The sequence below is a fragment of the Mus caroli genome, chromosome 8 (assembly GCF_900094665.2).
Source record: "Mus caroli chromosome 8, CAROLI_EIJ_v1.1, whole genome shotgun sequence".
NCBI classification, from domain to species: Eukaryota; Metazoa; Chordata; class Mammalia; order Rodentia; family Muridae; genus Mus; species Mus caroli.
The window spans coordinates 76,422,489-76,449,199 of record NC_034577.1 but is presented as its reverse complement, the minus strand read 5'-3'; the positions used below and the strand labels follow the sequence as shown (position 1 = coordinate 76,449,199).

The window sequence follows — 26,711 nt, the reverse complement described above, 5'->3', positions numbered from 1 at the left end:
TTCACCACCTCCTCCTCAACCTCCCAGATTCCTAGCCTAGATCTGACTCAAAGGCTGGGTTAGGAAAGACCCAGGGTGCAACAGGTTTTCTGATACCATGTCCTGCACAGGCCTATCCTCCGTGCTTCTTATATGGCCACATGAGCGCTGGCCAGCCATGTGAAGGCCTGTGTGGACAAAGGATGAAAGTGGGAAGAGAGGGAAGGGATGAGTAAGATGGGGAAGAACATGTGGTGATTCCAGTGGGGAGGTAACCTCTCACCAGGGCCTGGGGTCAGGGCTGAGCTAGGATGTGCTGATCTTCCTACATCTCACAGTCTGTGTCCCCTCCTGAAAAGACAATGCACTGGGTGACCTGAGTCTCAGTAGGAGCTTTTTAATGATTTTTGTGAGTGGTTACAGCAAGAGAAGGGGAGGCCTGCCCCTCCTTCAGGCAGGCCTGTGTTCTTGCCATTGAACGGAGGCCAGGAAGGTACGTATTTCCATAGGCTTCAGTGTGACTGAGGTAGGGTCCAACTTGGAAGGCTCAGGGTAGGAGGTGGGACCTGGTGATTGACAGAAGAGAACTCAGGCCTTGACACAACCATACATACCCACCTTACAACTGTGCCCAGGCTCTCACACCCAGACCTTTAAACTACTTCCCTATGCCTGAGTACCACCTAAGATTCCCAAAACCCTCTCAAACTCTTCGCTACTGCTCTCAAATCCCCAAAGGCAATAGACGCCATCTTTGAACCAGACACTGATGGAGATGAACTCATGCTGGAGACAAAATCCCAAGCCTCAAACTGCAGGTGCATTGCTGGCTTGCTGGACGCACTGCTCACTGTAAACCTCTGTCCCACCCTCTGCTGCCAGCCCCAGACACAGTGCCTGCCAGGTCTTCACCAGTATTTGGCATCCACTTGAGCCTGGAAGCCCTGGACAGGGGCTGGTTGGCTGCCAGTGTGGTCTCCTGCAGGTAGATGATAGTGAAGGTCTGGAACAGGTTCTGCAGGAAATGAACGAACCCAGCTGAGCAGACAAGCCCAGTTCTGGCCTGTCTGTATCCTGTCAGTTTCTCAGCTCAACAGCCCCTCACCTGCACGTTCAAGGTTACAGGGGAGCTCAGGTTGCGACCCGAATCTTCTTTAAGAGCAAACTGGTGCTCCAAGCGCAGCAGCAGCATCTTTGGACCCCAGCGGGCCAGGGTGAGCAGATGTACCTGTGGAGGTAGTTCCTGGCGAAGTCCGGAAAACTATGGAAAGAACAATCAGTGCTGACTTGAAGGAAACGAAGCGGAACGGGAAGGGGCTTTGAGGAGGACGGAAGCTGTTTCTTACAACAGGGAAGAGCTCACTCCTGAAGGGGTAAGGCTTACACTAAGGAGAAGCACTTCACTCTCACAGAGGGGCTTAGAAGGCGTCACTCGGGTTCTCCCTTTCTGCCCGCCTCACTGCCCCTCACCTGCGTTTTTGGTGCCGCCCGGGAGTGATAGGGACTGCTACCACCCAGAGACAGCACCACCTGAGGGGCCAGGACTTCTTGTTCCGCCAGCAGTCGGTGTCTTGCAGCAGCATCACTGACAGAACTCAAAAGCACAAGGTGGCGTCCTCGAACCTTATCCCCGGGATCTGTCTCCATCAAGGGTTCCGACACTCCGCGACCATCATCTACCAACAGCCGACGGTGCACCTGGGAGGAGGGGCGGCCAGCAGAGAGTGAGGAACTAGCAAGTGATCTGGGTTCAGTAATTGGATCCAGGCTTGCAGTGATTTCAACAGAAACTGAAGACTGAGTAAACAATGACGATTAGGGTCAGTGGCTGGTAGGAGACGCCAGCAGAGGTGAGGCCCAATTGACAAGAGCCCAGGACAAAGAAAAGACTGCATGCCAAACAAGAGAATTGTCCCAGGACAAGGCCTGAACAGGGACTGGATAAGAGGAAGGAGAGTGGAACCTAGAAATGTAATTCCAAAGCCAGGCATATTGATGCAGGCCCTTAACCCCAACCCAAGAAAGGCAGGGAAAGGAAAGAGGGTGGGACCAAGGCCACAAACAGAAAATGGGTACCAACAAATAGCCTTCAAGCTTGTCTGGGTCTGAGTGGACCCTATGGGAGAAACTCAGCTCAGATGGGGCTCCCCTCTCACCATGAGCTCCAACGAGCCATCCTGCAGACTGCTGCCCCCCTGGGAGCGGTCAGTCAACACGGTCAGCTGCATTTGCCCGTCCTAGGTGTAAAGGTGAATGAGAGTGTAGGGCCCTCCTGGGCGGCCATCCTGCCCCAGGAATCTAGGAGATGCTTCCTAGTCTGAGGCAGTGGCAGGGCAGGTACCGTGATGTAAATTCGAGTGTTGACAGGATAGTAATTTCCAGCCACCGGTTCAGTCTGATTCAATGTCCAGGTGGGTCGATAATCATCCCTGGGAAGAGGTGGGATGTGATCAGATCTGGGCTCCTGCTTCCTCTCCATCCTCATACCATCACCAAATCCCCAACACACCATAGACTCCACCACAGTGCCCTCTTCCCACCTCCTTTTCAGGATTTCCCGGCCGTTGCTGTCCGTGAAGAACTGTCCCTTGGTTTTCATCGGGGTGTCAAAGCGGCTGATGACTTCCTTCCCCCAGTCATCTCTGCACTCAACGGAAAAGAAACCCTGTGAGTTCCCCTAAGCACCACCCTGTGCGTGCTCCCCACTGCAGAGAAGCTCGCGACACTTACCTCACTGGGATTGGTCCCACCGTCCACTCCAGCTCCAAATGGCGCTGTCCTTTGTACAGGCGAATCACTTGGGAACACCAGGCTGAAAAATTCTGGTGTATCTCCTGCACCAAGGCTGTCTGTGGGCACACAGTGGGGACTGGTGTCAGCCATGTTGAAAAATGCCACATGAAGGTGATTCCACCAACATCCACTTCAGACGGACTCAATGGGATGTTCTCACGGCTTTCTATTCGGTGTGTTGTGTTATGTTGTGTTGTGTTGTGTGTGTAGGATACACGCTGAGATCAAAGGACAGCTTGCAGGAACTGGTTCTCCTCTCTACCCCGTGCATTCTAGAGACTGAACCCAGCTGGTCAGCCTTGGTGGAAAGCTCCTTTACCCACTGAGCCACCTCACCAGCTCCTCCCTCCCACCCTAGGCTGGCCTCAAGCCTGAGATGCTCCTGCCTCAGCTACCCAAGTGCTGCTGTGCTGGTGTGGACCTAGATAGAACTCAGGCCTTTATTCATTTGCAAGGGATCTAAAGTACATCCCGAGATATAAACTCCCTTCCTAGAAACACGTGACTTTCACCCATCAGCAGGGGGATCCTGCGGTCTTACTCCCACACGGAAAGGAAAAAGGAAAGCCAGGCATAGTGATGCACTCTCGTAACCCTGGTATTCTGGAGGCTAAGGCAAGATGAAGAGTTCTGAGGCCAGGCTGAGCTACATAGTAAAACCCTTGGGGACCAGAGAGATGGATCGGTGGGTAAAAGTGCTTGCTGCCAAGGCTGATGACCAGCATTCTATCCTAGGGACCCATGTGGTAGATTCACACAAACTGTCCTCTAACTTACACACACACACACAAACAAACTGCCCTCTAACTTACACACACACACACACACTGTAATATTTAAAATAACAAAGACGATGAAATAGTTCCCACCCGAACCTTACATGAGGCACATCCAATCCCCAGAATCCACATCGCCACTCCAACGCCCAGAACCCACTCATGGTCCCTGGCCACAGACCTTGACCACACTGATCTGAGCCCAGCGGCTCACAGGTATCGGTTTACCGACATTGGGTCTGAAGATGTAAGCCCCAGAGGCCTGAGAACTCTTCTCATCACCAACACTGGCGTTGTACCTGCAACCAGAGTAAATGAGCATCAGGGAGAGACCTCAGCTCCTGGCACCCCCCCCCCATACCCACCCCCAGCCTGCCCTGACATAGCCGCCCTTCCTCACCAGAAGAAGCCTTGGCTCACAGGGAGCGAGAGGTTCTGTTCCAAGTTTTCAATCTTCATCAATAACCCTGTGCCAGAGTCCAGTGTGGCCCGTATGTACTGGGTGGGGAAATGGAGCACAGATGTAAACAAGCATCGCCTCCAGCCTTTCCTGGAATCACCTCCCCTCACCTCAGCCAGGGTTGTTCCCGACCCAGTCGGTGAACGCTACTGGGACAGCTGCTTCCGTCCACTTTAGCCTCTACCTGGCCATTCCTCTACACACCAGGCCCTCTAGGACGGACGAACAGCCCTTTGCAGAAACCCTTACTTCTATGCTTAACAAGTCTACCCCACAGCAGCAGAGGCCAATACGATACCCAGAATTGATCACACACTTCATCTGCTCCAAAGCTTGACCAATAACCTCAATTGAGAAAATGCCTCTATAAGATAAAAGGGCTATAGGTCTCTGCATCAGCTCCTGCCTCAAAGATCCCGCCATGCTTGACTTTCTGTCCCGATTTCCCTCAAATAATGGGCTGTTACCTGGAAGTGTAAGCAAAATAAACCCTTTCCTCCCCAGTTTGGTCATTGTATTTTATCACAGCAGTAAAAACCCTAAGACCCCAGCTTCTGATGTATCTGCTCTTTGAGGTGCTAGGATTGAACTCAGGGTCTCCCAGATGCTAGGTAAGGGCTCTATCACTGCTGTATCCATCACTGCTGTATACTCCCAGCCTTCAACTGTCTCCTCACCAAAGAAGTCTTCCCTGACCCTTCAACACCTACCTACCATGGGCTCTGACCTTATCAATCTCATACTAGATTTACACAGCTGCTCCAGAAAGAAAACTGAGGCTCAAAAGGTCACCCTCCTCACTAAAGAACACATAATCAGGACAGATGAACATAAACCAAGGACCCAGAACCCACTGACCCAGAATCCAAGTCATTTTATAACACTTTACATTTGTCACCGAGGCAAGGAAAAGGATCCAAGGAGAGTCTCACCTTATTTTCAATGACTAAGACACGATGGGACTTGTGTTTCCTGGGCCTGGACAGCAGGTTGTGGGCCTGGTGGTTATGGTCACTCATTTTGGTCACAGAGTAGGTGCTGAAGCCCAGGGCAGGCACTGAGGCTGGGAACAGCAGCTCCCATTGGTAGGCCTCACTGTAAGAGCTAGGAACCATCACCACCTTGAATAAGAGAATGCTAGTCAGGAAGACACTTAGGAAACAAGTCGTGTGCAGGCATCAACCTCAGAGGGCAAGGAATAGATGGAAGAAGAAAACTAGGTGTACAGGGGAGGGGAAAAGAGCATTTGCCTAGCACATTCCATACCTAGTTCAAGGAAGAAGAAACAGGAAGAAAGCAAACAGAAAGAGGAAGGGGGAGTCAGCGACAGGGACTAGGTAGGAGTCTGGGAGAAAAGAGGAAACAGAGGAAGAGATGAGGTCAGAGGTTCAGGAAAGGAGGCCTCCTGGAAAAGGGAACTATCCCATAAACAGAAAATTTGCTGGGGAAACAGTGAGGTGACCCAAACCTGCAGTCTTAACACTCAGAGAGTTAAGGCTTCCAGGAAGATCATAAACTGGAGGCCAGCCTGGGCTACACAGTAAAAACCTATCTGAAGGAAGAAAGAGGAGGGGGAAGGAAGGAAGGAAGGAAGGAAGGAAGGAAGGAAGGAAGGAAGGAAGGAAGGAAGGAAGGAAGGGAAACTCCAAGGGGGACACTTACAAGGGTTGTCTCTTGTGGGAAAGAGCTATTCCTCAGGAGGCTGCAATTAAGGAACAGAGGTAGAAGACACACAGAGGAAGAAGAAACTCAAGAAGATATCTACAAGATCTGGGGTAAATGCACTGGAGAAGGGAGAATATATTGTGCAGGCTCACATTACTGGAAATGTTCTGATCATGAGGGTCCTTCACAATGAAGTTGCCTTCATCGACAGGCAGCCGAACCATCTGATCCACCTTTCGCCCCAGGGGGTTGTAAAGAGTTACCTGGAACTATGGCAGTAAAGGCATGGTCACAGCAGGCCTCCAATATCACCCATCTAGGAAAGCATCCCTGTAGACGGTATCTTCTGGGGCCCTATCCCACTTGCCTCCCAGCCCTGGCGACTCACACGCTCCGAAGTCTGGCTGACTGGGCAGATGCTAATGTTGAGCTCACGACAGAATGAGAAGTTCTGTTTGTAATGGCTGAGTCGCGCCAGAGCGTTGCTCACGAGAACCTGGCGAGGATCACCAAAAGATCTGCACTAAAGTCTGCACCCCAGGCAGCCTGGTCTTGCTCCCCCAACAAGGCTCCTCCTCTCCTACCTACACTCCGCCCACCCGTAGGCGCCACCCTTCTTTCCTAAGAATGGCCCTCCTCCTTCTCCCCACCTCTACAAGTGCCTATGGAACACTCTCCCTCCAGGTTCAAGGCCTAGCCCCTCAAACCTCACAGGGTCCCCAGCCTGCTGCCAGCTGCCTCGCGTAGTCATTTACAACATTCTGCCTTGCAGTACCACTGACAGCGTCGTGGTGCTGGAGCACGGCCATTGCCTCCTCTGCCAACAGAACATAAGTTGGATGCCGTCTCGCACAGAACTCTGAGCCCCACCACCAAGCAAGAACAGGCAAAAGGTCTGGTGCAAGCCAACAGGGTTCTAACTTCAATCCTACCCTCACGCACCCCATTCAATCCATGGTCAACAGACGACACTTACTAAGGGGTGCGCTGTCTCCCGAGCCATAGGGTCCCACGTTGGCTTCGGGACCCACCAGTGCTTCCAGCTGGTTACACACCTGAGGAGAAAGAGACATGTTGGGCAGCAGCTCCTCTGGGTTGCTGGGATGCCCACATGTTCACTCACCTGCAGGAAGTTGTAGCTGAGGCGCTCATAGCGCTTGAGGGCTGGCCTGCTGGAAAAATAGCCAGTCCAGAACATGTGGGGGCCATCGGCATAAGGAAAGAAGTCGTCCTCCTTCACTGTCCTGCCCGGGAACATTGAGGGCAGTCACAAACCATGGTGCATGCCAGTCCCACCCCAAATTCCCCAGTCCCCTGTTCAAATACCAGGTGAGATTAGCCTTGTTCAGCTCCCAGAGGTAACACGTGGGGGTGGAGTAGAGAACGTGGACGAGGCTCCCGTTTGCCTGCTGCTGGGGGAAGGTGTGTGTGAGCCTCAGGGTCTGTACCTTCCCAGGGCCCACAGGAACCCAATAGGTTGAGTCCTGTACATTTGTTGTTGTTGTTGCTTTTAAGATTTATTTGTGCTGGGCATGGTGGCGCCCGCCTTTAATCCCAGCATTCGGGAGGCAGAGGCAGGCAGATTTCTGAGTTCGAGGCCAGCCTGGTCTACAAAGTGAGTTCCAGGACAGCCAGGGCTATACAGAGAAACCCTGTCTTGAACCTTCCCCCGCTAAAAAAACAAAAAAACAAAAAAGACTTATTTGTGTATTTAATGTATATAGATGTTTTGCCTGCATGCGTGTCTATGCACCACATGCATGCCTGGTGCCACCAAGACCAGAAAAGGATGGGTTCTGACCCATGGGACTAGAGTTACAAATGGCTGTGAGCAGCTTTTTTTGTTTTGTTTTGTTTTTCTGAGACAGGGTTTCTCTGTGTAGCCCTGGCTGTCCTGGAACTTACTCTGTAGACCAGGCTGGCCTCGAACTCAGAAATTCACCTGCCTCTGCCTCCCAAGTGCTGGGATTAAAGGCGTGTGGCACCACTGCCCAGCCATGTGGGTCCTCTGAATGAGCAGCCAGTCCTCTTAGCCTCTTTCCAGCTCGTAAAGACACTTTTTTTAGTGCAAAACAATGGTCAAAGTGGGCATATGTCTTGGCCAAGACCAAACACTGTTGCACTTAAAAGGATTTCAGGGATAATCCTATTATCTTACACAGCCCTTTCTTTTTCTTTTTAACATGTTTTGATTGAGGCACTCTCCCTGTATTACCCAGCTGCCCTGGCTGACCTAGAATTTTTGAGTCCAAGTGATCCTCCTGCCTCAGCCTCTCCTATAGCTGGAACTACAGGGAGAGACTGGTGTGTGCGGCTTGTCTGGCTTGTACAGTGCCTGAGTTTAACCCTCAACAGTCCTGCAATCCTACCCCTCCAGGTACAGCCTAGCAAGAGTTCAAGGTCACCCCCAGCTACATAGCAAGCAGAGGCCAGCCTGAGTTACAGGAGATCCTGTCTCAAAAAACAATTAATTAACTAATTAAGGGAAAAGTATGCCATTATAGGGCAGAAGTGATTCTTTTAGCACTGTCAGACTATCAAAAGGTAGATTTTTCTTTTTCTTTTTAGGTGGTACTGAAGATGGACTCAGAACCTTAAATGTGCCAAGTTCAAGCTCTGCCAATGAATGACATCATCTTCATGGTGAGAGGCTCCCTTTCAACTGATGAGATGAAGAAACAAGTGTACTGTGTGTTTTGTTTAAAAAAAAAAATGGCTGAGTGAGTGTGCCTCTGTGTGTGTGTGTATGTCTGTGTGTGTCCCAGTTTGTCCCAGGCTGGCCTTCAACTCAGAGCAATCTTTAGGATTCCTAGCACTGGGTTGGACTGTTATGCGTGACTATTTCTCCTTAGTCACTCAACCATCTCAGGCACTGATTTTAGTGTCACACACCGGAGTCACACTGACCTGCGCGTTGACTAGGCGGATCAGCTTGTCCATATTTTTGAACCACATGTTGGCATTCTCATAATGGAAGTCTGAGCCCATGGTCATCACGGTGTGGTTGGTTCGGTAAAACCCTTTCTGTAGATGAAAAGGCAATCCTCAGGCCAGGGTGTCCTGGACTGTCCCTGTGCCCAAGTGTCCTCAGGCCAGGGTGTCCTGGACTGTCCCTGTGCCCAAGTGTCCTCAGGCCAGGGGGTCCTAGACTGTCCCTGTGCCCAAGTGTCCTCAGGCCAGGGGGTCCTGGACTGTCCCTGTGCCCAAGTGTTGGAAAATACACATCCTAGGGACAGAGCTCTGTGTGTAAGTACTAGCCTAGCAAGCTCAAGACCTCAGGCTAGACTCCCCGCCCCCAGTACAAGCATACAAGCAAAGAAAACACACACGCACTCACACACATACACACACAAGAATGTATGGGGACCATGGTACACAGGAGCAGAAGGAAATATAGAAATAACCAGTGAAGAGCTGGGGATGCAGCCCAGTCAGTAGAGTGCATGTATCAAGGCCTGGCTTTGAGCCCCAGGCATGGTGGTGCACATCTGATTCTCAGCAAATGGAGGCAGGAGGAGCAGAAGTTCAAAGCCAGCCTCACCTACATAGCAAGTTCAAAGCCAGCTTGGATTACTTAAATCTTTTTCTGAAAACAACACAATAGCCAGTAGTTGCCAAGGGTCCTTTACTCAGATGAGGCTACAAAGCACTGAGCCACCCTCTCTCATCATTTTCCTCTTCCTCCTCCTCCTCTTCCCTTTAAATGTGTATTTATGAGGGGATGGTGCATATGTTATAGTATGCACCAGCTATAGCTATTGGACCAGCGTGGAGGTTGGAGAAGAGCTTACCGGAGTCAGTGCCTTCGCTCCACCATGTGGGTTCTGGAAACTGAACTCAGGCTGCCAACCTTGGCCACAAGCACCTTTATCCACTGAGCCATCTCACTGGCCCACTTCCTTGATTTGTTTATTGGTTTTGATTTGAGACAGGGTCTCACTATGTTGTCCTCGGCTGGCTTCAAGCTCACAGAGATCTAGCTGCCTTCTCCCCACCCTTTGGGCAGAATCTCTCCTTGAATCTGGGACTTGCGTTTTCTTCCATAGGCTGAGATCCAGTGCCCAATGATCCTCCTGTCTCTAGGTCTCCTGGAGCCAGAGCTCTACATAACTCTCATTCCGGAGCATGTGGTTAGAATGACTGACTTATTAGGTGGGTGCTGGGCTCTGAACTCTGACCCTCACACTTGAGCAGGAAGTGCCCTTAAATACTGAGCTGTCTCTCCAGCCCCTCATGTCCCTTGGAGGCATCCCCCTGGGCTTTGGGGAAGGCAGGCTAGTGCCTGTGCCTACAGATTCTGGACTGTCATCTGGATAGCTATGTTACCTGGGAAGAAGCGAGCTTCAGGAAGTAGTTGACCAACTTTTTTGCATTGAACTCAGGGCTCTGGGGATTATCCACCACAGGAGGGTCTGTACACAGCACATCCCAGCACAGGTATTTCGGGGGGTTGTAATTATTGGGGAGCACACCTATAGACAAAACCAGACTCAGCACCCCAGACCTGTCCTGGGGTCAGAGCCTGTCACATCCCACCCAGGATAGACTTCCAAATTCAAAAGGGCTGATACAAAAGGAACACACAGAGCCCTGCTCAAACATCATTAAAAATCCTAAGATAACCTCAGCACATCACAACAGGACACCAGAACTCTTCTGGGCTCGAGGTTGTGTATGGTTTACGCTCCCACCCTCTTACCAGTAAAGAGGTCAGCAGCGGGGGGCTCCAAGCTGTCACTAGCTCTCCACAGCTCCTCCATCCTCAGCTTTTTCTTCCGATTAAGTTTATCTTGATAGTCAATGCGCCCAAGGAAGAAGCCATCAAAGCCCATCTGATAGCACAGAGAGGACGAGTGAAGGACCAGTCGGGCAAGAGCACACAGAGAAGGTATGCACAACTAAAACTATGGTTTTCAGGGCTGGAAAGATGGCTCCGTGGTTAAGATCGTTATCTGCTCTTTCAGAGGACCAGAGTTCAATACCCAGCATCACTATGGAGACTTGCAACCAACCATTACCTCGGTGCCAGGGGATTCTACAGACCTCCTGTATGGACACTGCACATATGTGGTTCACAGACATACATGCAGGTAAAATACCCATATATGTTAAATAATATTTTTTTTAAATATTTATTTATTATTATACATAAGTACACTGTATCTGTCTTCAGACACACCAGTAGAGGGTGTCAGATCTCATTATATGTAGTTGTGAGCCACCATGTGGTTTCTGGGATTTGAACTCAGGACCTCTGGAAAAGGAGTCAGTGCTCTTACCCGCTGAGCCATCTCAGCAGCCCCAAATAATAATTTTTTTAAAGCTAAATTTTTTTCTTTTTGTAAAAGAAAAAAAATGTTTATTTTATGTATGTAAGTACACTGTAGCTATCTTTAGACACACAAGAGGGCATTGGATCCCATTATAGATGGTTGTGAGCCACCATGTGGGTGCTGGGAATTGAACTTAGGACCTCTAGGAGAGCAGTCAGTGCTCTTAACTGCTGAGCCATCTCTCCAGCCCTAGATTTTTTTTTTTTTTTTTGATAATGGATCTCATTGTATAGACCATACTGATCTCTACCTCACAGACCTCCTGCACCAGCCTGCTGGCATTACAGGCATAGGTCCCACGGAGCCTGAATGTTTATTTCCAAGGTTGAGAAGGACAGGGACAAAGAAGCAGCTGTTAAACCCCAACCCACATCCACCTCCCTACTTATGTCCCCAGTCTGAGGTGGGTGAGGTCAGCACATGAAGCTGTTTTTAAAGGAAGTAGTTGCCAACGGTCACTGGGTTTAGAGAGTTGCCTCAGCACTAGCAGGCTAGTGGAGTCCAAATTCAGATAAGGCCTGGTCAAGGCAAAGGACCAACACAGCAGTTTAAACCTGTGGTGCCCTAGGATATAGACCAGTCAGGGCTTGAACTCAACTCACAAGAGTCAATTTCACCCAAGAGGTGGTGTCTCAGCAAGCCACAGTCTAGTCCCAGGGACTACTAAAGAAGGGCAGGGTTTGAGTAGCTAACGGGAGAGTAAGAGTAGGTTAAGGGCAGGTCCAAAAGAGAACAGGGTGGTTGGCACCTGGGCAAACAGGGAGGCCTGTTCTCGAGAGTGGCCGAAAGGGTCAATATGCCAGGCCACACGGGGAATTCCATCACTACCAAATGTGTCTTGCAGGAAGCGTAGCCCAAGTGTCATCTGGTCCACAATCGCACCATAGTGGGTGGCTGCCTCATCGTTCATCACCCAGCCACCATTGACAAACTCCAGGCGCCCTGTTCAAATAAGGCAGAGGGAGAAGGGTAGCTGTTAGAAGGGGGGCCCACTGTGGGCAAGGCTAGGAAAACAGACCATAGTATGCTATATACTGAAGCCTGAAGAAGAGGTGAGTTTCCAAACCAGTGTGCTCAGATCTGCATGGCTGACCTCCCTGTGGAGCCACTGGAGATGGGACCTTGTGAGACAGGGTTCTCTACATGAAGACAGATTCTAAGCGGGCAGAACTATGGGTACAGTGTGTGTACACTATGATATAATAAAAATCTCAGAGATGCCTGGTTGTCCAAGCCTTTTGTTTTAGCTCTAGGAAAACAGGGAGGAAGGAGGATTTCCACAAGTTCAAGACCAATCTAATCTAATAACAAATTCCAGGCCAGGAAGACACTGCTCCCCCCCCCCCCCCCCCCCCCCCCCACACACACACACAAAAGTAAGTAAATAAATAAGTAATCTGAGAGATTGGGTTTGCAGAAGTACAAGCTGGGCTGTGCTTCCTCTTTTCACTTCTTGGGGCAGGCTCACCCTGGCGCACCAGGTTCCGTACGGCGTCCTGGGTTGCACTGGTCTGCTGCTTCCACCAACGGGAGAAGAAAGCCATTTCCACATAGATGAAGCGACGGGCGGGTTTCTCCAGTAGAGAGGAGACTACTGAGTCTAGGATGTACTGAACAGACGCATGCTGAACCTCACTCAGGACTGTGGGCATGAAGTTCAGGAAGTCAAAGTCCACTAGAAGATATGCATTGCTACAGAGGCCAGAAAACTCATTGTTCCCACCCCAATGTCCAAATCTGTGAAAAAATTACAGGGGTCCTCGCCCCTCTCTACTCACTGCCATAATAGTATTGGTCCACTGTCTTCAGCCAGCCTACATCATCGTGTGTATGAGGCAGCAGGTGCACATTGAGCATGCCTGGCTTCGTTGGGGGACATGTCTGCACAAAGACCCCCCCAACATACACATTCCCTGTCAGTAGCCGATAGTTCTAGAGGCAGGCAGGTTGGGGGCTCTGCGGTAGAACCCTTGCCTGGCATGTTCAAGACCATAGGTTTGACTTCCACTATCACACACAGGCAGGGAGATGGTACAAGCACAGGCCTTAACTTTGAAGTGATGCAGAGAGGTCAAAAAGCTATAATCTGTCCCAGGAAGGACACACAGAGTATACTCTATACTCTATACTCTATACTATATACTCTATACTCTATACTATATAGAGTATATGTAGTACCCATATACTCTATAGATGCAACTCCCACTCTGCACAAACCTCATAGAGCAGAGATCACATACTTTAGGATGATAACTTTTGCCGGGGTTAGCTAAGCATTTGCAGACAGCAGACAACCACGTTGAGATACGGGGCAATATTAGCCCTAATTGTCAGGCTAGGACACTGAGGCACAGTGCTGAGAAGTGACTTGCACAGGAAGGAGCTAGGAAGCTGAGAATCCTGGGGGAAAGGGAAGCTAGGGATGGGCAGCCCAGCTCACATCTCCTAGTCAACGTCTGCAAAGAAAAGAAGGGGCGCCAGGTGATGTCGTCAGATTTGCAAGATAGGTTTTCCAGCTGAGCCATGCCAAATGGATTTGGGGGGGGGGGGAAGGGTGCAGTCACCAACAAGAAGAACCATGCAAGCACAACCTGTGCAAAACTTAAGAGTCCTGCGTTCATGTGGCTGCTCATTCGTCACCCGACCAACCACAGTAAAGTGCATGCAAAGTCCAAACAGGCCACTTGGAGTCAGAGAGGCGAATAAAATCACGTGCAGCCTTGTTTTCAGGCTCACGCCAGACCCTTTCAGAAACCCAATGCATGCTCTTAGCCCACACCGTCAGATCAACAGCAGTTTCCTATGGATCAGTGTCACCCATACCTCTAGTTCAACTCTGCCCAAATACATTTCCGCCCGCGGGCCCCAGCTCACCTTGTAACCCGCGGCCCGAGCGCCAGGCACCGCCAGCAACAACCAAAAAAGAAAGGAAATAGGCAGGACTGGCGAACCTAGGTTGCAGGAGCTCATCCAGAGCCACCCGGTGTTCCCGCCACCAGCACGGACACCAGAGGTGAGCGGCCCGGTGCCCATGGTTCCGGCGACGCCGCTTCCGCGGCTTTCTCTACCCTAGCTAAATCTCTGAGAATGCTCCGCCCCCAGAACCCGAACCGCCAATCGGTGAGGAAGGGGGCAGGGCCTGGGTCATCAAGGACCTGTGGCAGTAGACTGACTGAGCACAGGGAAGTACTGGATCTGTCCCCACCCCCATTCCACCCAGGGCTCTTTTGGCAGGAGACCTTAGCACTAAGATTTTTGATATGCTTTTGTATGAGTGTGAGCGAAGGATTCTGCTTTTCCAGTGGACTTCAATGTTTCCTAAGGGATGAAAGTGTAGATGGGATTCTAGGGTACCAACTCGCTTTAGGGTTGGTGTCCTGGAGGGACCTAGAGTGGATAGAAGCTGGGGTCGAAAACAGTTCTGATCTGTCTTGTAGGACTGGGACTTCAAACAAACTGCCACTGGAATGCCAGAGATGAGGCACCCAGCCCAGTCTGGACTGAGCTGCCTGTGAGCTGTGAGGGCCTTGTAGGGGAGAGAGAACCCTTCCCAACTCCCGCTGGTCTAGTGATTGCTCTGTTGCTCTAATAAGAAAACTCAGGGCCAGGGTTTAGTATGTTAATATATAGCTGTGATGTCAGCATGTTGAAGGCTGAAGCAGGACTATATGAATACCAGGCCTGCCATGGCCATGTAAGGATACACAAATAAAACCCAGAAATATACCTCTGTAGAATACTGTAAGGATACACAAATAAAACCCAGAAATATACCTCTGTAGAATACTTGTGTAACCTGTATAAAGCCCTGAATTTCATACATAGCAATTCAAAATAAATAAGCAAATACACACACACACACAAAGAAGACCAAAACCTTGATTGGTTAGGTTATCAGGGCCAACAACCACCCAAGTGTAGAAAGAACTCTCTTGCCCCTGATGCCTAACCCTAGACATGAGGCTTGTGAAATATTAACAGTAACTCATTTTTTCAAAAGCTCATACAGGGGCCCCAGCACAGGGCAGTCTTCACTGGGCAGAGCACCCCATGAACAAAAAAGAAGCAACAGTACAAGCCAACCAGAGCGGAAAGTTTTATATCAACTGGTTTCAATAAGAAAACAAGTGACTACATAGAAACATGAACAGTGTTTCTCATAACAGTGGCGGGGGGGGGGGGGGGGAAGGTAAAAGGGGGATCTGCAGGTTTATCTCTTTGTCAAGGCAGAAGCAGGGCCCCAGAGAAAGGGCCAACTTCCTTCCATTCAGCTGGGAGCCCAGAGACTACACTCAGGAAAGTGTAGGACAGCAGCTGAGGGAGGGCGGAGGCAGCCAAAGGCTAGGCCAGGGAGAAGGTGGGCCTGAGTCCAGGGTCCAACCCTCCTAGGTGGCATCACCAGGGAGGCGTCATGGGCTGAGGATTCTGCAGATAGGACATCACCACGGCCGAGATAGAGAGCCTGAGATGGAAAAGAGCTGTCAGTGCTGGGGAGCACGCATGGGACCCCATCCCCTTACACAGCATCCTCACATGAAGCTACTCATCATCTGCTTAGTGTCCTCCGAGCTCCGCGAGTTGGCAAAGCTGATAAAGGAGCAGTAGACAGCAACCCAAGCACACCACTTCAGCTGAAGAAAGGTGGGTGAGGAGACCGGGTCAGTGACAAGTATGCCAAGGAGCTCTCACCACCAAGGTCCTCAAATATTAGGTTCTAACTGCAGCTCGGACCTTGTTCCCGGGGAAGCACCTCAACACTAACCCTTCAGAGCCTACTCGAAGCAGCAGGCTTCTGATGCTGATGTGTGTCCTGCACCTCTCACCCTACCGCATCCTCTCAGACTGCTCTAACATTCCCACATGCTAAGGACCTTCCGGCCTCTTTTCCACAAGTCGTCTGTAACTTGCCTAAGTTAGGCTCCACCCTCAGACCCCGCTAGGCCTTGTACAAGTCAAGTACAAGCCCAACTACCCCTACGTTAGGGGCGTCGCCCTAGCTCCGCCCCTCGCTGACCTCACCCCCTTCCCCACCTCTAGCACAGCCAGAGGACCGCCTCTTTCTGAACCCACCCCAGACCTCAGTTTCAGGCGGACCAACAGACACTCAGGGAGGTTCATCCCCGCCCACCTTAAGCATGAGGCCGCACATGCTGAAGATCATGCCAAGAAGATTCATGTAGTCCGGAGTCGGGTCGTCCAAAGCCGGGTTGCACTCACTCGGAGGAGGCTTATACCTGCGACATGTTCAAGGATCAGGAGCGATCAAGTCCCACCTGGGCCACCTTAGCCAAGACCCACGGCCACAACCAAAGACGCCTTGCCATGACTTGCTGGACTGCTCACCTCAGCACTTTGTTGGGCCTTCGTGGGTCGGACATATTGTTAGTGGACATAGCAAACTGAAGACCACGCCGTCCTTCTTTCACGGCTAGAAGAGCAACTTCCGGCGTGGGAATGAAGGATGACTTTTAGAGTAACACCAGTAGCCAGCTCTTCTGTTCCCAATAGCAGTGAGAGGGACGACTCTCAACCAGAAAAAGGAGAATGAGAAAAGGCCAAAACAGTTCCTGGAAAGTAGGAAGTCTAGGGGAAAAAACTGAAAGGACTTTTCAGTATCCCCAAAACTGTCATTAACACGCTGAAATTTTGAACACGGAAGTGCAAAGCAGGAAATAAATCCTGGGGGAAAATAATAATGTTACACCCGAGCAAGACTCTTTGAAAGCTTGGGAGGACGGTGGTCTCAATACTTCAGGAGTAAAGCAGGCAGCGGACTGATGCATTTAAAAGTATGGCTTTTCCCGAGCCAAAGCCGCGGGCACCGGAGCTGCCGCAGAAACGGATGAAGACGCTGGACTGCGGCCAGGGCGCGGTGCGAGCCGTGCGATTTAATGGTAAGCGCCTTCGCCTTCCTCCCGGGCGTCCCTCCACCCAAGGCCGGCGGTCCCGTAACCCCTGCCCACTGTTCCCCAGTGGACGGCAACTACTGCCTGACGTGCGGTAGCGATAAAACCCTAAAGCTGTGGAACCCGCTGCGTGGGACGCTGCTGCGGACGTACAGTGGCCACGGCTACGAAGTGCTGGATGCGGCTGGGTGAGCCCCGGGCTAGGCTGGAATAAGGAGCGCAGAGGCTAACTAGGGTCGTGAGTGGATATTGACCTTCTTTTCCCCGTCCTCCAGCTCCTTTGATAACAGCCATCTCTGTTCTGGTGGCGGGGACAAGACAGTAGTGCTGTGGGATGTAGCAACTGGGCAGGTCGTGCGCAAATTTCGGGGCCACGCTGGAGTGAGTACAAGCGAGAAGACCCTCATTAACGTGTGCATTGTGGAGATCCATATTAACCCGTAGGTGGTACGAGGAAGATCCTTCCATTACAGTCTTCCCCATTGTGCCCATCTAGTATACCGTGACAGCCACCAAGCACTGTCTTCCTTCCAGTTTCCCCAGAATCTTTCACCTTCCCTACCTATAACATGTGCCCTTGCTCTAACATGCACTGAGAGCCTTGCCTTAATCCCAATCCTCCAAAGCCCCACTCCTCTAAATTGGTAATTCCTGATTCTCAGAAGGTGAACACCGTTCAGTTTAATGAAGAGGCTACAGTCATCCTGTCTGGTGAGTCTAGGTCTGGACAGCTAGAAACTGGCTGCTGCCCAGAGACCCAAACCTGACCTCCTCATCTTCACGTTGACCTTACAGGTTCCATCGATTCCAGTGTCCGATGTTGGGACTGTCGTTCTCGGAAGCCTGAGCCGGTGCAAACACTAGATGAAGCTAGAGATGGCATATCCAGTGTAAAGGTGTCAGACCATGAGATCTTGGCAGGGTGAGTGAGTCCAGGGCCACACTCCTTGCCCTGGTGCCACTGGAGGTCATAGTGGCCATGGTTTGGTTTTTTGAGACAGGGTCCTTTGTAATTCAAGGCGGCCTTTAATTCCTCATGCCCCTACCTCCCAAGTGCTGAGTATCAGAATGTGCCGTGAAGGGCATGGTTGCAGAGGCCTTGGATCTCCAAGTAGTCAGGGCTATGTAGAGAAACTAACACTCTCTCTCTCTCTCTCTCTCTCTCTCTCTCTCTCTCTCNCACACACACACACACACACACACACACACACACAAATACTGAATTCCAGCCTAGATGTCTTTTTGTGGAACTCACTATACAGTCCAGGCTGGCTTTCCAAGAGCTGCAATTGTAGGTATACACTTCAAAGCCTGGCCCAGCTCAGATAGCGAGGCAACACTTCATTCTATAAATCAAAATAAGCGTCCCAAAAGATCAAAGACATGGGGGCTGGAGAGATGGCTTAGTGGTTAAAAAGCACTGGCTGCTCTTCCAAAGAAATCTAGCTTCAGTTCTCAGCACCCACGTGATGACTTACAATTAGTTGCCTGAGACATCAGTTCCAGGGGACCTGATACCTTCTTCTGGCCTGTGCAGGCATAAGGCATGCACATGATACACAAACATGCATGCAAGCAAAACCACGAATACACATAAAAAGTTTTAAAAATAGTGTAGATGCATCTCTATGGGAGAATATGTATGGAGGGATGGTATCAGCAGTGGTCAGAGGCCTCTCTGGGGCTGGAGTTATTTATTTTTAGTATTGTGTGTGTGCAGGCATATATGTCGTGGTCAGAGGACAGTCAGTTCTCTCCTTTACTATGCTGAGGTGAGACAGGATCTCTCTCCCTGTTTCTGCCATGCTATGTACTGCAGACTGACTGGCCCTTGCCTTTCCAAGAGACTCTTCTAGCTCCACCTCCCATTTCCCCAGGAAGAGTGCTAAGACATTAGATCTTGCTACTTCATCCAGCTACTGTGTGGTTTCCAGAGATCAAACTTGGATCACCAGGCTTGCTTTCTTCCCCCCTAGCCTACAGACTTCATTTAGTTTCAGCTTGGTGATATAGAACTCTGTTGTGGCTGACTCCACACTGTAGCCCAGCGCAAGAGATTAAGCAAAAACAATGACCTCTGTACTTCTCTCCTTGGCTGCACCTGTAGCTACTCTCATCTTCAAGGCCAACTTCTGGTATTACCTACTTGGACGTTTCTAGATCTTCCTGGTTCAGCATAGGTTACTTAATGGTAGAAACTGTGTAGCCTCTTCCACTGAAAGAGCTGCAGTTTCTAGTCTGTCCTGCCCAGTAGGACAGTCAGTAACTGCAACCATGAGGGCTGGAAAGACTGTCCATGGCTTAGAGTACTTGTTGCTCTTGTAGAAAACCCAGGTTTGATTCTCAGCACCCACATGATGACTCACAACCATCTGTAACTCCAGGTCTAGAGAATCTAACACCCTTCTTTGGCCTCCTCAGGGAACCAGACACACACATGATTCATATACATACACATACATGCAGATAAAATATTCATGTATGAGATAAAAATCCAAAAAGTAATAAAATTTACATAAATAAATGCACCCATGAGCCAGGCAGGCATGGTGGCATGCGCCTTTAATCCCAGTTCTTAAGAGGCAAAGGCAAGTGGATCTTTGTGAGTTCCAGGCCATTCTGGTCTACATAACAAGTTCCAGCTAGAACTAAATAGTATCGTGTCTCAAAACACACAAACACAAACAAAAAATCCTAGTGCTCAGGAAGCAGAAGCAGGCAGAGGTCTTGACAGTGAAAATAAAAACAACCAAGGCCACACAGAGAAACCCTGTCTCAAAAAAAAAAAAAAAAAGACAGGAAGGAAGGAAGAAAGAAAAAGAAATTAAGTACAATGAGGGCTGGCAAGATAGGTCAGTGGTTAAGAGGGCTGACTGCTCTTCCGAAGGTCCCGAGTTCAAATCCCAGCAACCACATGGTGACTCATAACCATCTGTAATGAAATCTGATGCCCTCTTCTGGAGTGTCTGAAGACAACTACAGTGTACTTACATATAATAAATCTTTAAAAAAAAAAAAAAAAGAAGTACAATGAATCTAGTCACATTAGGGACAAAAGTCGAGCTGTGAGACAGCAGAAATGGGAGGGAGGACTGGTGGTAGTGAAGGCCTGGTGAGAGCAAGCTTGGGTGGACTAGAGCCACCTAGTGGCTAGCTGCTGCAGCTGCCGATGAGAGCTACTGAAGGCACTGCAAGCAGTACAGAGTCTAGAGGCCTGCAGGAGACATTTGGACATCTATTTTTCTGAGAGTGGTGAAAGGCCATATTTCTTTGAGCGGAAGACTGGCCTTGCTGAGGTTGTGCTTGCAAAGTTCCTGGTGAGGCAGGTGTGGTAGGACAGACACACCTGTAATCCTTAGCATGAGAGGCTCAAGGACAAACTCAGTCAGAGTGAGTATGCGACCAGTCAGGACTCTGAGATCCTGCCTCAAAAAAGGAGAAAGCTGCTGGGCGGTGGTGGCGCACGCCTTTAATCCCAGCACTTGGGAGGCAGAGGCAGGTGGATTTCTGAGTTCGAGGCCAGCCTGGTCTACAGAGTGAGTTCCAGGACAGCCAGGACTACACAGAGAAACCCTGTCTCGAAAAACCAAAAAAAAAGGGGGCATTAAGGATTGGGGGTTCCAGGCAAAGCCTTCATACACACAAAATAAGACGGAGGTGGTGCTAGGGGTGGGGAAGGAGTCGCACTTGGAGAATACAGTTGCCTTGGTATCTGTAGTAGGCTGATCTACCAGAGACAGCAAATGTTAGGCTGCCCATTCTGCTACATGATTTTGGTTTGTTTGCTTGCTTGAGATGCTGAGTATGGAACTCAGGGCCTGTGCATGCTAAGAGGCCAGCCTGATCTACTGCGTGAGTTCCATATCAGCTAGGGCTATACAGAGAAACCCTGTCTTGAAAAAAACAGATAATAAAATCTTTATAAAATGTGTAGTTGGTCAAATGTGCAGATGTAGAACCCAGGTACAGGTAGAGTTGACTGCTGTACCAGTCAGGAGGTACAGGATCTAGAAAGCTCTGAGAGGTTGGAAGAGAGAGCATAGCTCTGAGTGGGACCAAACTGTCCCGAGACTGAGCCACACAGCAGAAGAGCATCATTGCCTTGCTCACATTTTCCTAGAAGGCCAGGGATTCACAGGCACACAGGCTGCCCTGGAGCAAAAAAAGGTCACAGTGCTTTAGGCTGGATCTACCCTTTCTTGCAGCTCTGTGGATGGCCGCGTGAGGCGCTACGACCTAAGGATGGGACAGGTCTTCTCAGACTACGTGGGCAGTGAGTGTGGGACAGTCAGGGCAAGTGGTGGGACAGACAAGAGTACCCAGATTTACCTGCCTGCCTCACTCTAAGGCCCTATCACCTGCACCTGCTTCAGCCGGGACGGGCAGTGCACTCTGATATCCAGCCTGGACTCTACTCTGCGGCTTCTAGATAAAGACACAGGGGAGCTGCTGGGCGAGTGAGTCTCCGTGGTTGGCCCTTCCCCCTCTCCCCACTTCTGGGGTTCGACAAGCCCCTCTGATCCTCCGCACCCCCACTACTAGGTATGTTGGCCATAAGAACCAGCAGTACAAGCTGGACTGCTGCCTGAGTGAGCGCGACACACACGTGGTCAGCTGCTCTGAAGACGGGAAAGTGTTCTTCTGGGACCTAGTAGAGGTGAGCCTTCCCCTTTTGCTCCTTGCCCAGGGCATCAGCTGTGTGTTTCCCAAGCTTGAAAAAAGCAATAAAGACAGGTATTTGTGCAGGAACCTCTGGCAGAGGGTAGAGGGGTGTGTCTCACTTTGTAGCCCAGGCTGGGCTTGAATTCATCCTGCCTCCGTTTCTTAAGCTGGAATATGAAGGATGAATAAGGGAAAAGCAGGAAGGATATTTGAAGCAAGGGGAACAGCATATGCTAAAGGACTTGGAGAAGGTGGTGGCTGTAGCTGGTTCCAGGTGGGTCACAAGGAAGGCTGAGCTAGGTGCTTTCTATACCCAAGGCTAGCAGTCTCTAGGCCAAGGGTGTGGCTCAGTGGCAGGGTTTGCCTAGCATTCTCAGTACCAACAAAAAGTCAGGGACGAGCCGACTGAAGGCTTCAGGCAAGATCTCAAGGAGACCGACTGATAGTAATTGTTCTCTACCACTCATTCCTTAGGGTGCCTTGGCGCTGGCCCTGCCTGTGGGTTCTAATGTGGTACAGTCACTGGCTTACCATCCCACGGAACCCTGCCTACTGACTGCCATGGGAGGCAGCATCCAGTACTGGCGAGAAGAGACCTATGAGGCAGAGGGTGGAGCAGGCTGAGGCTTACGGACCTGACACCAAGGATCCAGACTGACTCAGAAAACCCAACAAAAAGGCCATTTATTCTAGAGATGCTGCTGACCAAGGAGTGGGCCTAGGGAGGGGCTGGCATGAAAAGTAATAAATAAAGGTGTGGCAAAAGCCTCAGTCTTTACCAATATTCTTAGTCTTCATTCTTCTCAGCTCTGAAGGCATCTGCCTTTTGGGCGAATGTCTCAGCCACCAGCAAGGGGAAAACCAGAGAAGCATCAGCATAGACCTGCAGAGGACCTCAGTGAGCCCTGGAGCCATGGGCAGCCCATGGACCCTGCGCCCTGGACCACCACCATCTACCTTTACTGGCTGTGCATCCATCCGGATCTTGCCCCAAGAGACAGCTTCATCTGGCCGGGCTCCGGAGTCTGAGCCATCAAACTCCTGGGCTGTGTTGATATAAACAGCGTAGTCGGCTCCATTCCTCTGTGGGTAGAGGGAGCCCTCGTCAGAAGCCGTAGAAGGCTGGGTATGATGCAGAGGACGGCCTAGAGAGCTTTTAGGACGGGCCCATCAGTGCCTGAGGTTACTGGGCAGGTGATGGTGCTTCCAACACCTTGTACCACCTGGGTTCAAGCTGTCCCACCGTAAACCAAAATGTACCACTTCTAAGCATCCCATGTGACAAGCCAGTTAAAACACAGGCAAAGAATAGTATATAGGACTGGAGAGATGGCTCAGTGGCTGCCACAAACCATCCGCAGGAGACCACACCTACCTCTGCTCCCACTACAGCACTATTCTATGCCTCGGATCCATTCCTCGTCACCCCACAGCCACCATATAACACAGTGGGGACAGTCACAGGCCACTGCACTCACCATGAGGTTAGCGTTGGCAATGTGGTGCTTGACCACACCTCCACCCAGGATGATCATCCCAGAACGCTTGGCGAAAATGGCCTGCGTGTTGATGAGTCGCAGGTCTGTGAGAGGGCAGAGGTCAGGCCTTGACCTAGGCGGGCCTTCCTACCCCTCCTCCCAGGGCCTTAGCACCTCACCTTCAACGATGTCCAGGACCAAGCCTGGGTTTTTATAGGAATGGAAGAAGATCATGTCACCCAGTGAGCCATCTGTGAGTGCTGGACTCAGCACAGGGATGTGGTTCTGGTGGAGACAGGACCAGTCAGCAGCTACAGCTCACACCCCAGAAAAACCCTGACCCCCAACCCAGTGGCTTCCCTCCCAACCTGTGTAGACCACTCAATTTCTCTGCTGGACATGACCCTCTGTTCTACATGTGGAGGCAGATGTGAGGAAAACCACACGTGGCTTGAAGGTGCTGGCACACTGAGCACTGGCTTGTTACTTCCAGACTCTTGTGCTGCATTGTCCCTGGGTGCACAGTACCGTGGGTCAGGCCCCACTGACTTCTAGGGCACTACACCAAATCCCGGGAGTGTAGGGGCATAACTAGGAGAACCCTGCCAGCAAGTGATACACCTCGTCTAATTTGGGAAGACCAAGAATAATTATAGAGACGCTCAGGTAGCTACAAAGACAAAGTCAGTGCAAGCCAAAGCCTGGGAATGCCGTTGCCACCCAACCCACCTTATGGGCCCAATAATACACAGACTCTGGGTTGTTGATCTCCTTCCCAAGCCGGGAGATCATCTTGGAAGGTGTCCACTTCACACCCTAGCATGGGAGAGAATATCGGTATTAGCTCATACGTCTTCTGACTCTCACTATGCAGGTCCCCCGAGCCCTTCCAGCCCCACCTCTGTGTTCTGCTCCAGCACCATCTGGTCCAGAATGGGCATGAGCCAGTCCTCAAACTTGCAGTAATTGTCATTCGGCACCAGCAGGTTCCCAATCCTGGAAATGGGAGCCATGCGGGCATGGGTCACAGGGATCCTCTGCCCAGCTTCCCCACCCCGACCGACCACTACTCAGAGCCTCACCTGTTGATCCCATTCTCCCGGAGCTCCTTCCCCCTGAGGCTGAACTCGCCAAGGTATGTGGGCGCCAGGCACTTGATGAGATCTTCTTCCACACCTCCAGCAGTGGTCACCAACACATCCACCTGTGGTCGGTCGCAGGCAACACTGACCCCCCCCTTCTAAGCAGCAACCTAACCTGGGTGAGCTCATCCAGACTACAACAAAACCAACTCCAGGCCAGGCCTCTGCCTGAAGCAGACCCACAGCCAGAAAAAGTGACAAGGTCTTGTGATCCCAGCACTCAGAAAGGAGGCTGAGACATGAGGACTGCCAGGATGTCTAAGAACAGTACTCTATCTCCTCACACCCTTTTTTAAAAAGGTGGTGGTAGCCCACGCCTTTAATCCCAGCACTTGGGAGGCAGAGGCAGGTGGATTTCTGAGTTCAAGGCCAGCTTGGTCTACAGAGTGAGTTCCAGGACAGCCAGGGCTATATAGCCCTCAAAAATAAAAACAAAGAAGACTAAAAAAGATTTATTTAATGTATGTGAATACACTGTCCTGCTCTTCAGACACACACACCAGATCTGTAATGGCATCAACAGATCCCATTACAGACGGTTCTGAGTCACCATGTGGTTGCTGAAAAGCAAACCCAAATCTTTCACAGGACCGCAAATAATCTCTGAGCCTCTTCATTTCTCTTAACTGAATAATAACCCTTTTGTCTACTGGCCCAAGGAGGCTGGGGTCCCAGAGCTAACGTGGACCCACCATATTGTGCTGCACGAGGTATCGAATGGTCTCCCGGATGCCTGAACTGATGAGGTTGGAAGTATAGCCCAAGAAAATGGTGCAGCCTGTAAGTGGGCGGCGGCTCTGAGTCAGGTCTGCGTGATGATCTTCATCTACAGCCAGTGGCTCCAGTTTTTTCTCAATCTGGTCATAAGGGCACAGAAAAGTTGCACTAAGACTCCAAACCTCAGTTGAGGTACTCTACCTGGCCTGGATTCCAGAGGTTGATTGCACTCAAGGGAGACTACTACAAAACCAAAGCACAACCCCTGCGCAGACCCTAACCCTCCCATTCCAGGTCCAGGTCTGTCACTTGATGATTTGAGAACCACCCAATATCTTCAAGTCTCCTTCCACCGGGAAAATCGAACCCCGGGCTCCCCTAGCGTTAAGCTCCTCCTACAAAGCCCTTTTGGATTTTTAACTCCAAGCTCCACCCATCGCAGAACTCTAGTTTGCCGGGACTCCACTCTCTCCCGGACACTCCCGCGGAAATCCGCGCGCAGCGGCCGGGCCTCCCGCTCCGGTTGCTCCGCGCCTCACCATGGCGTTGACTTGCTGCACCGCGCGTCCGAAGTTGGTAGCCTGGAAGCCGGTGGTGCGGTAGGCGTCCAGAAGCGCGTGGTAATCTACGCCGCGGTTGAAGTCGTAGCCTTGGACCTGGGCGCTCTCGGGCGGCAACGCTGAGCTGTGCTTGAGCACGGCGGCCAGCGCCGAGGAGGGCGCCGCCCCTGGCGGGGTCCCCTCCATGTGCTCGCGGCCGCTCTCAGGTCACAGCAGCCTGGGCGCCCTGAGACCCGCAAAACCCCTCAGCGCGGCCGGCCGGAGCCCAGGAAGTGCGACTCGAGAGCCTTGGGGGCGTGGGGCGACGAAACCGGAAGCCACTTGGTCTCGTGACCCTGGGCAGCGCCCGCGGTCCTGGTAGCCGCCATTTTATCCCTGTGTTCCGTACGTGTGGTCCAGGAGCTGTTACTGAGCTTCAAGCATAGGGAAGTGCCTAGTTTGCAAGCTGTCTGTCTGTCCAAATATTCTTGTCCCCCATGAGCGAAGTGATTGTTTCTTGGACGGTGCCCTTGGACACGACTTAGGGCATCAGGCAAAAAAAAAAAAAAGTTGCAGCCTTTTGTCAAATGGAATGGTGTTTTCTTTTGATGCTTCTCCCAGTCTCCACATACTTTGTTGCCTCCTCTTTTCCCCCTCCAGCCATAGCTCAATTTTCATCTTTTTACCACGAGAAGCTTGCTGAGAATCTATCATGCATCCTCTTAATGATACACTGAGCCTAGGACAGGGGCACCCCTTCTTCTAGTTTGTGTAGTCTAGACTAGAAATAGTGCTCTCTGCTGGAAGCTGAGATTTAGCAATGGACAAGACCTCTGACCTCCCGGTGACCATAGTATGATGAAACAGAAAATGGTTTAGTGATTAAACCAGGCTTGGGACACACTGCAATCCGGAAGTAGAAGAATCTCGAGTTCCAGGCCAGGCTGAACGATAGAGAGCAAGACCCTGTCTTAACAAAAGGGACCGGTGTGGCTAGGGAAATAGCTGTCAGTACAGTCCTTGCTTTTTGAAAAAGCAAGAGTGTGGATTGTATATGTGCGTTCAATTCCCAGAACTCAAGGGGCTTGGGGGTTGGCAATACCAGTAATTCCAGCTCTGGGGAAGCAGAGACAGGCAGATCCTTGGTGATGGGGCCTGCAGAATGACTCAGTAGCCAAAGGCTTACGATAGAAGAAGAGTCTGGACTCCCATACATTCTCTTCTGACCACCACAGCATGCCATGCATGCACAAGGTCATAC

At 50.9% G+C, this 26,711-nt stretch overlaps 4 protein-coding genes across 8 annotated transcripts; 1 reads left to right on the top strand and 3 right to left on the bottom strand.

The window, feature by feature from the left end:
- Window positions 1-351: 351 nt before the first annotated feature.
- On the bottom strand, window positions 352-14,100 carry Man2b1 (mannosidase alpha class 2B member 1). Of its 4 annotated transcripts, none has more exons than XM_021169890.1 (24): window positions 13,881-14,100; window positions 12,785-12,887; window positions 12,475-12,648; window positions 11,755-11,948; window positions 10,373-10,505; window positions 10,000-10,145; window positions 8,581-8,697; window positions 7,000-7,082; window positions 6,797-6,917; window positions 6,650-6,728; window positions 6,381-6,490; window positions 6,062-6,169; window positions 5,826-5,942; window positions 4,941-5,129; window positions 3,949-4,046; window positions 3,730-3,847; window positions 2,710-2,828; window positions 2,520-2,621; window positions 2,321-2,408; window positions 2,136-2,216; window positions 1,450-1,677; window positions 1,085-1,240; window positions 892-994; window positions 352-545 (listed from the first exon to the last, which is right to left on the bottom strand). In XM_021169890.1, exons 1-24 carry the CDS (start codon window positions 14,037-14,039, stop codon window positions 430-432), a joined length of 3,042 nt encoding a protein of 1,013 aa, XP_021025549.1. In that variant the 5' UTR covers window positions 14,040-14,100; the 3' UTR covers window positions 352-429. The 4 variants fall into 4 exon arrangements, with proteins under 4 accessions (XP_021025549.1, XP_029336726.1, XP_029336727.1 ...); XM_029480866.1 differs by having other exon boundaries at window positions 877-994; window positions 12,475-12,681; window positions 13,881-14,075; XM_029480867.1 differs by having other exon boundaries at window positions 12,475-12,681; window positions 13,881-14,075.
- Window positions 14,101-15,078: 978 nt separating this feature from the next.
- On the bottom strand, window positions 15,079-16,668 carry Wdr83os (WD repeat domain 83 opposite strand). 2 transcript variants are annotated; one of them, XM_021169547.2, is made up of 4 exons: window positions 16,350-16,668; window positions 16,135-16,240; window positions 15,540-15,637; window positions 15,079-15,468 (listed from the first exon to the last, which is right to left on the bottom strand). In XM_021169547.2, exons 1-4 carry the CDS (start codon window positions 16,397-16,399, stop codon window positions 15,402-15,404), a joined length of 321 nt encoding a protein of 106 aa, XP_021025206.1. In that variant the 5' UTR covers window positions 16,400-16,668; the 3' UTR covers window positions 15,079-15,401. The 2 variants fall into 2 exon arrangements, with proteins under 2 accessions (XP_021025206.1, XP_021025205.1); XM_021169546.2 differs by lacking the exon at window positions 15,540-15,637 and having other exon boundaries at window positions 15,208-15,468; window positions 16,350-16,472.
- Window positions 16,669-16,671: 3 nt separating this feature from the next.
- Wdr83 (WD repeat domain 83) lies at window positions 16,672-22,356 on the top strand. Its single transcript, XM_021169545.1, has 9 exons — window positions 16,672-16,900; window positions 16,980-17,100; window positions 17,188-17,293; window positions 17,575-17,623; window positions 17,708-17,834; window positions 21,118-21,185; window positions 21,261-21,369; window positions 21,455-21,569; window positions 22,049-22,356. Exons 1-9 carry the CDS (start codon window positions 16,798-16,800, stop codon window positions 22,196-22,198), a joined length of 948 nt encoding a protein of 315 aa, XP_021025204.1. The 5' UTR covers window positions 16,672-16,797; the 3' UTR covers window positions 22,199-22,356.
- Window positions 22,241-25,779, bottom strand: Dhps (deoxyhypusine synthase). The gene is made up of 9 exons (XM_021169544.2): window positions 25,451-25,779; window positions 24,887-25,051; window positions 24,135-24,256; window positions 23,952-24,048; window positions 23,782-23,868; window positions 23,232-23,337; window positions 23,053-23,156; window positions 22,532-22,657; window positions 22,241-22,457 (listed from the first exon to the last, which is right to left on the bottom strand). The coding sequence occupies exons 1-9, from the start codon at window positions 25,655-25,657 to the stop codon at window positions 22,362-22,364; spliced, it is 1,110 nt and encodes a 369-aa protein (XP_021025203.1). The 5' UTR covers window positions 25,658-25,779; the 3' UTR covers window positions 22,241-22,361.
- Window positions 25,780-26,711: the final 932 nt, after the last annotated feature.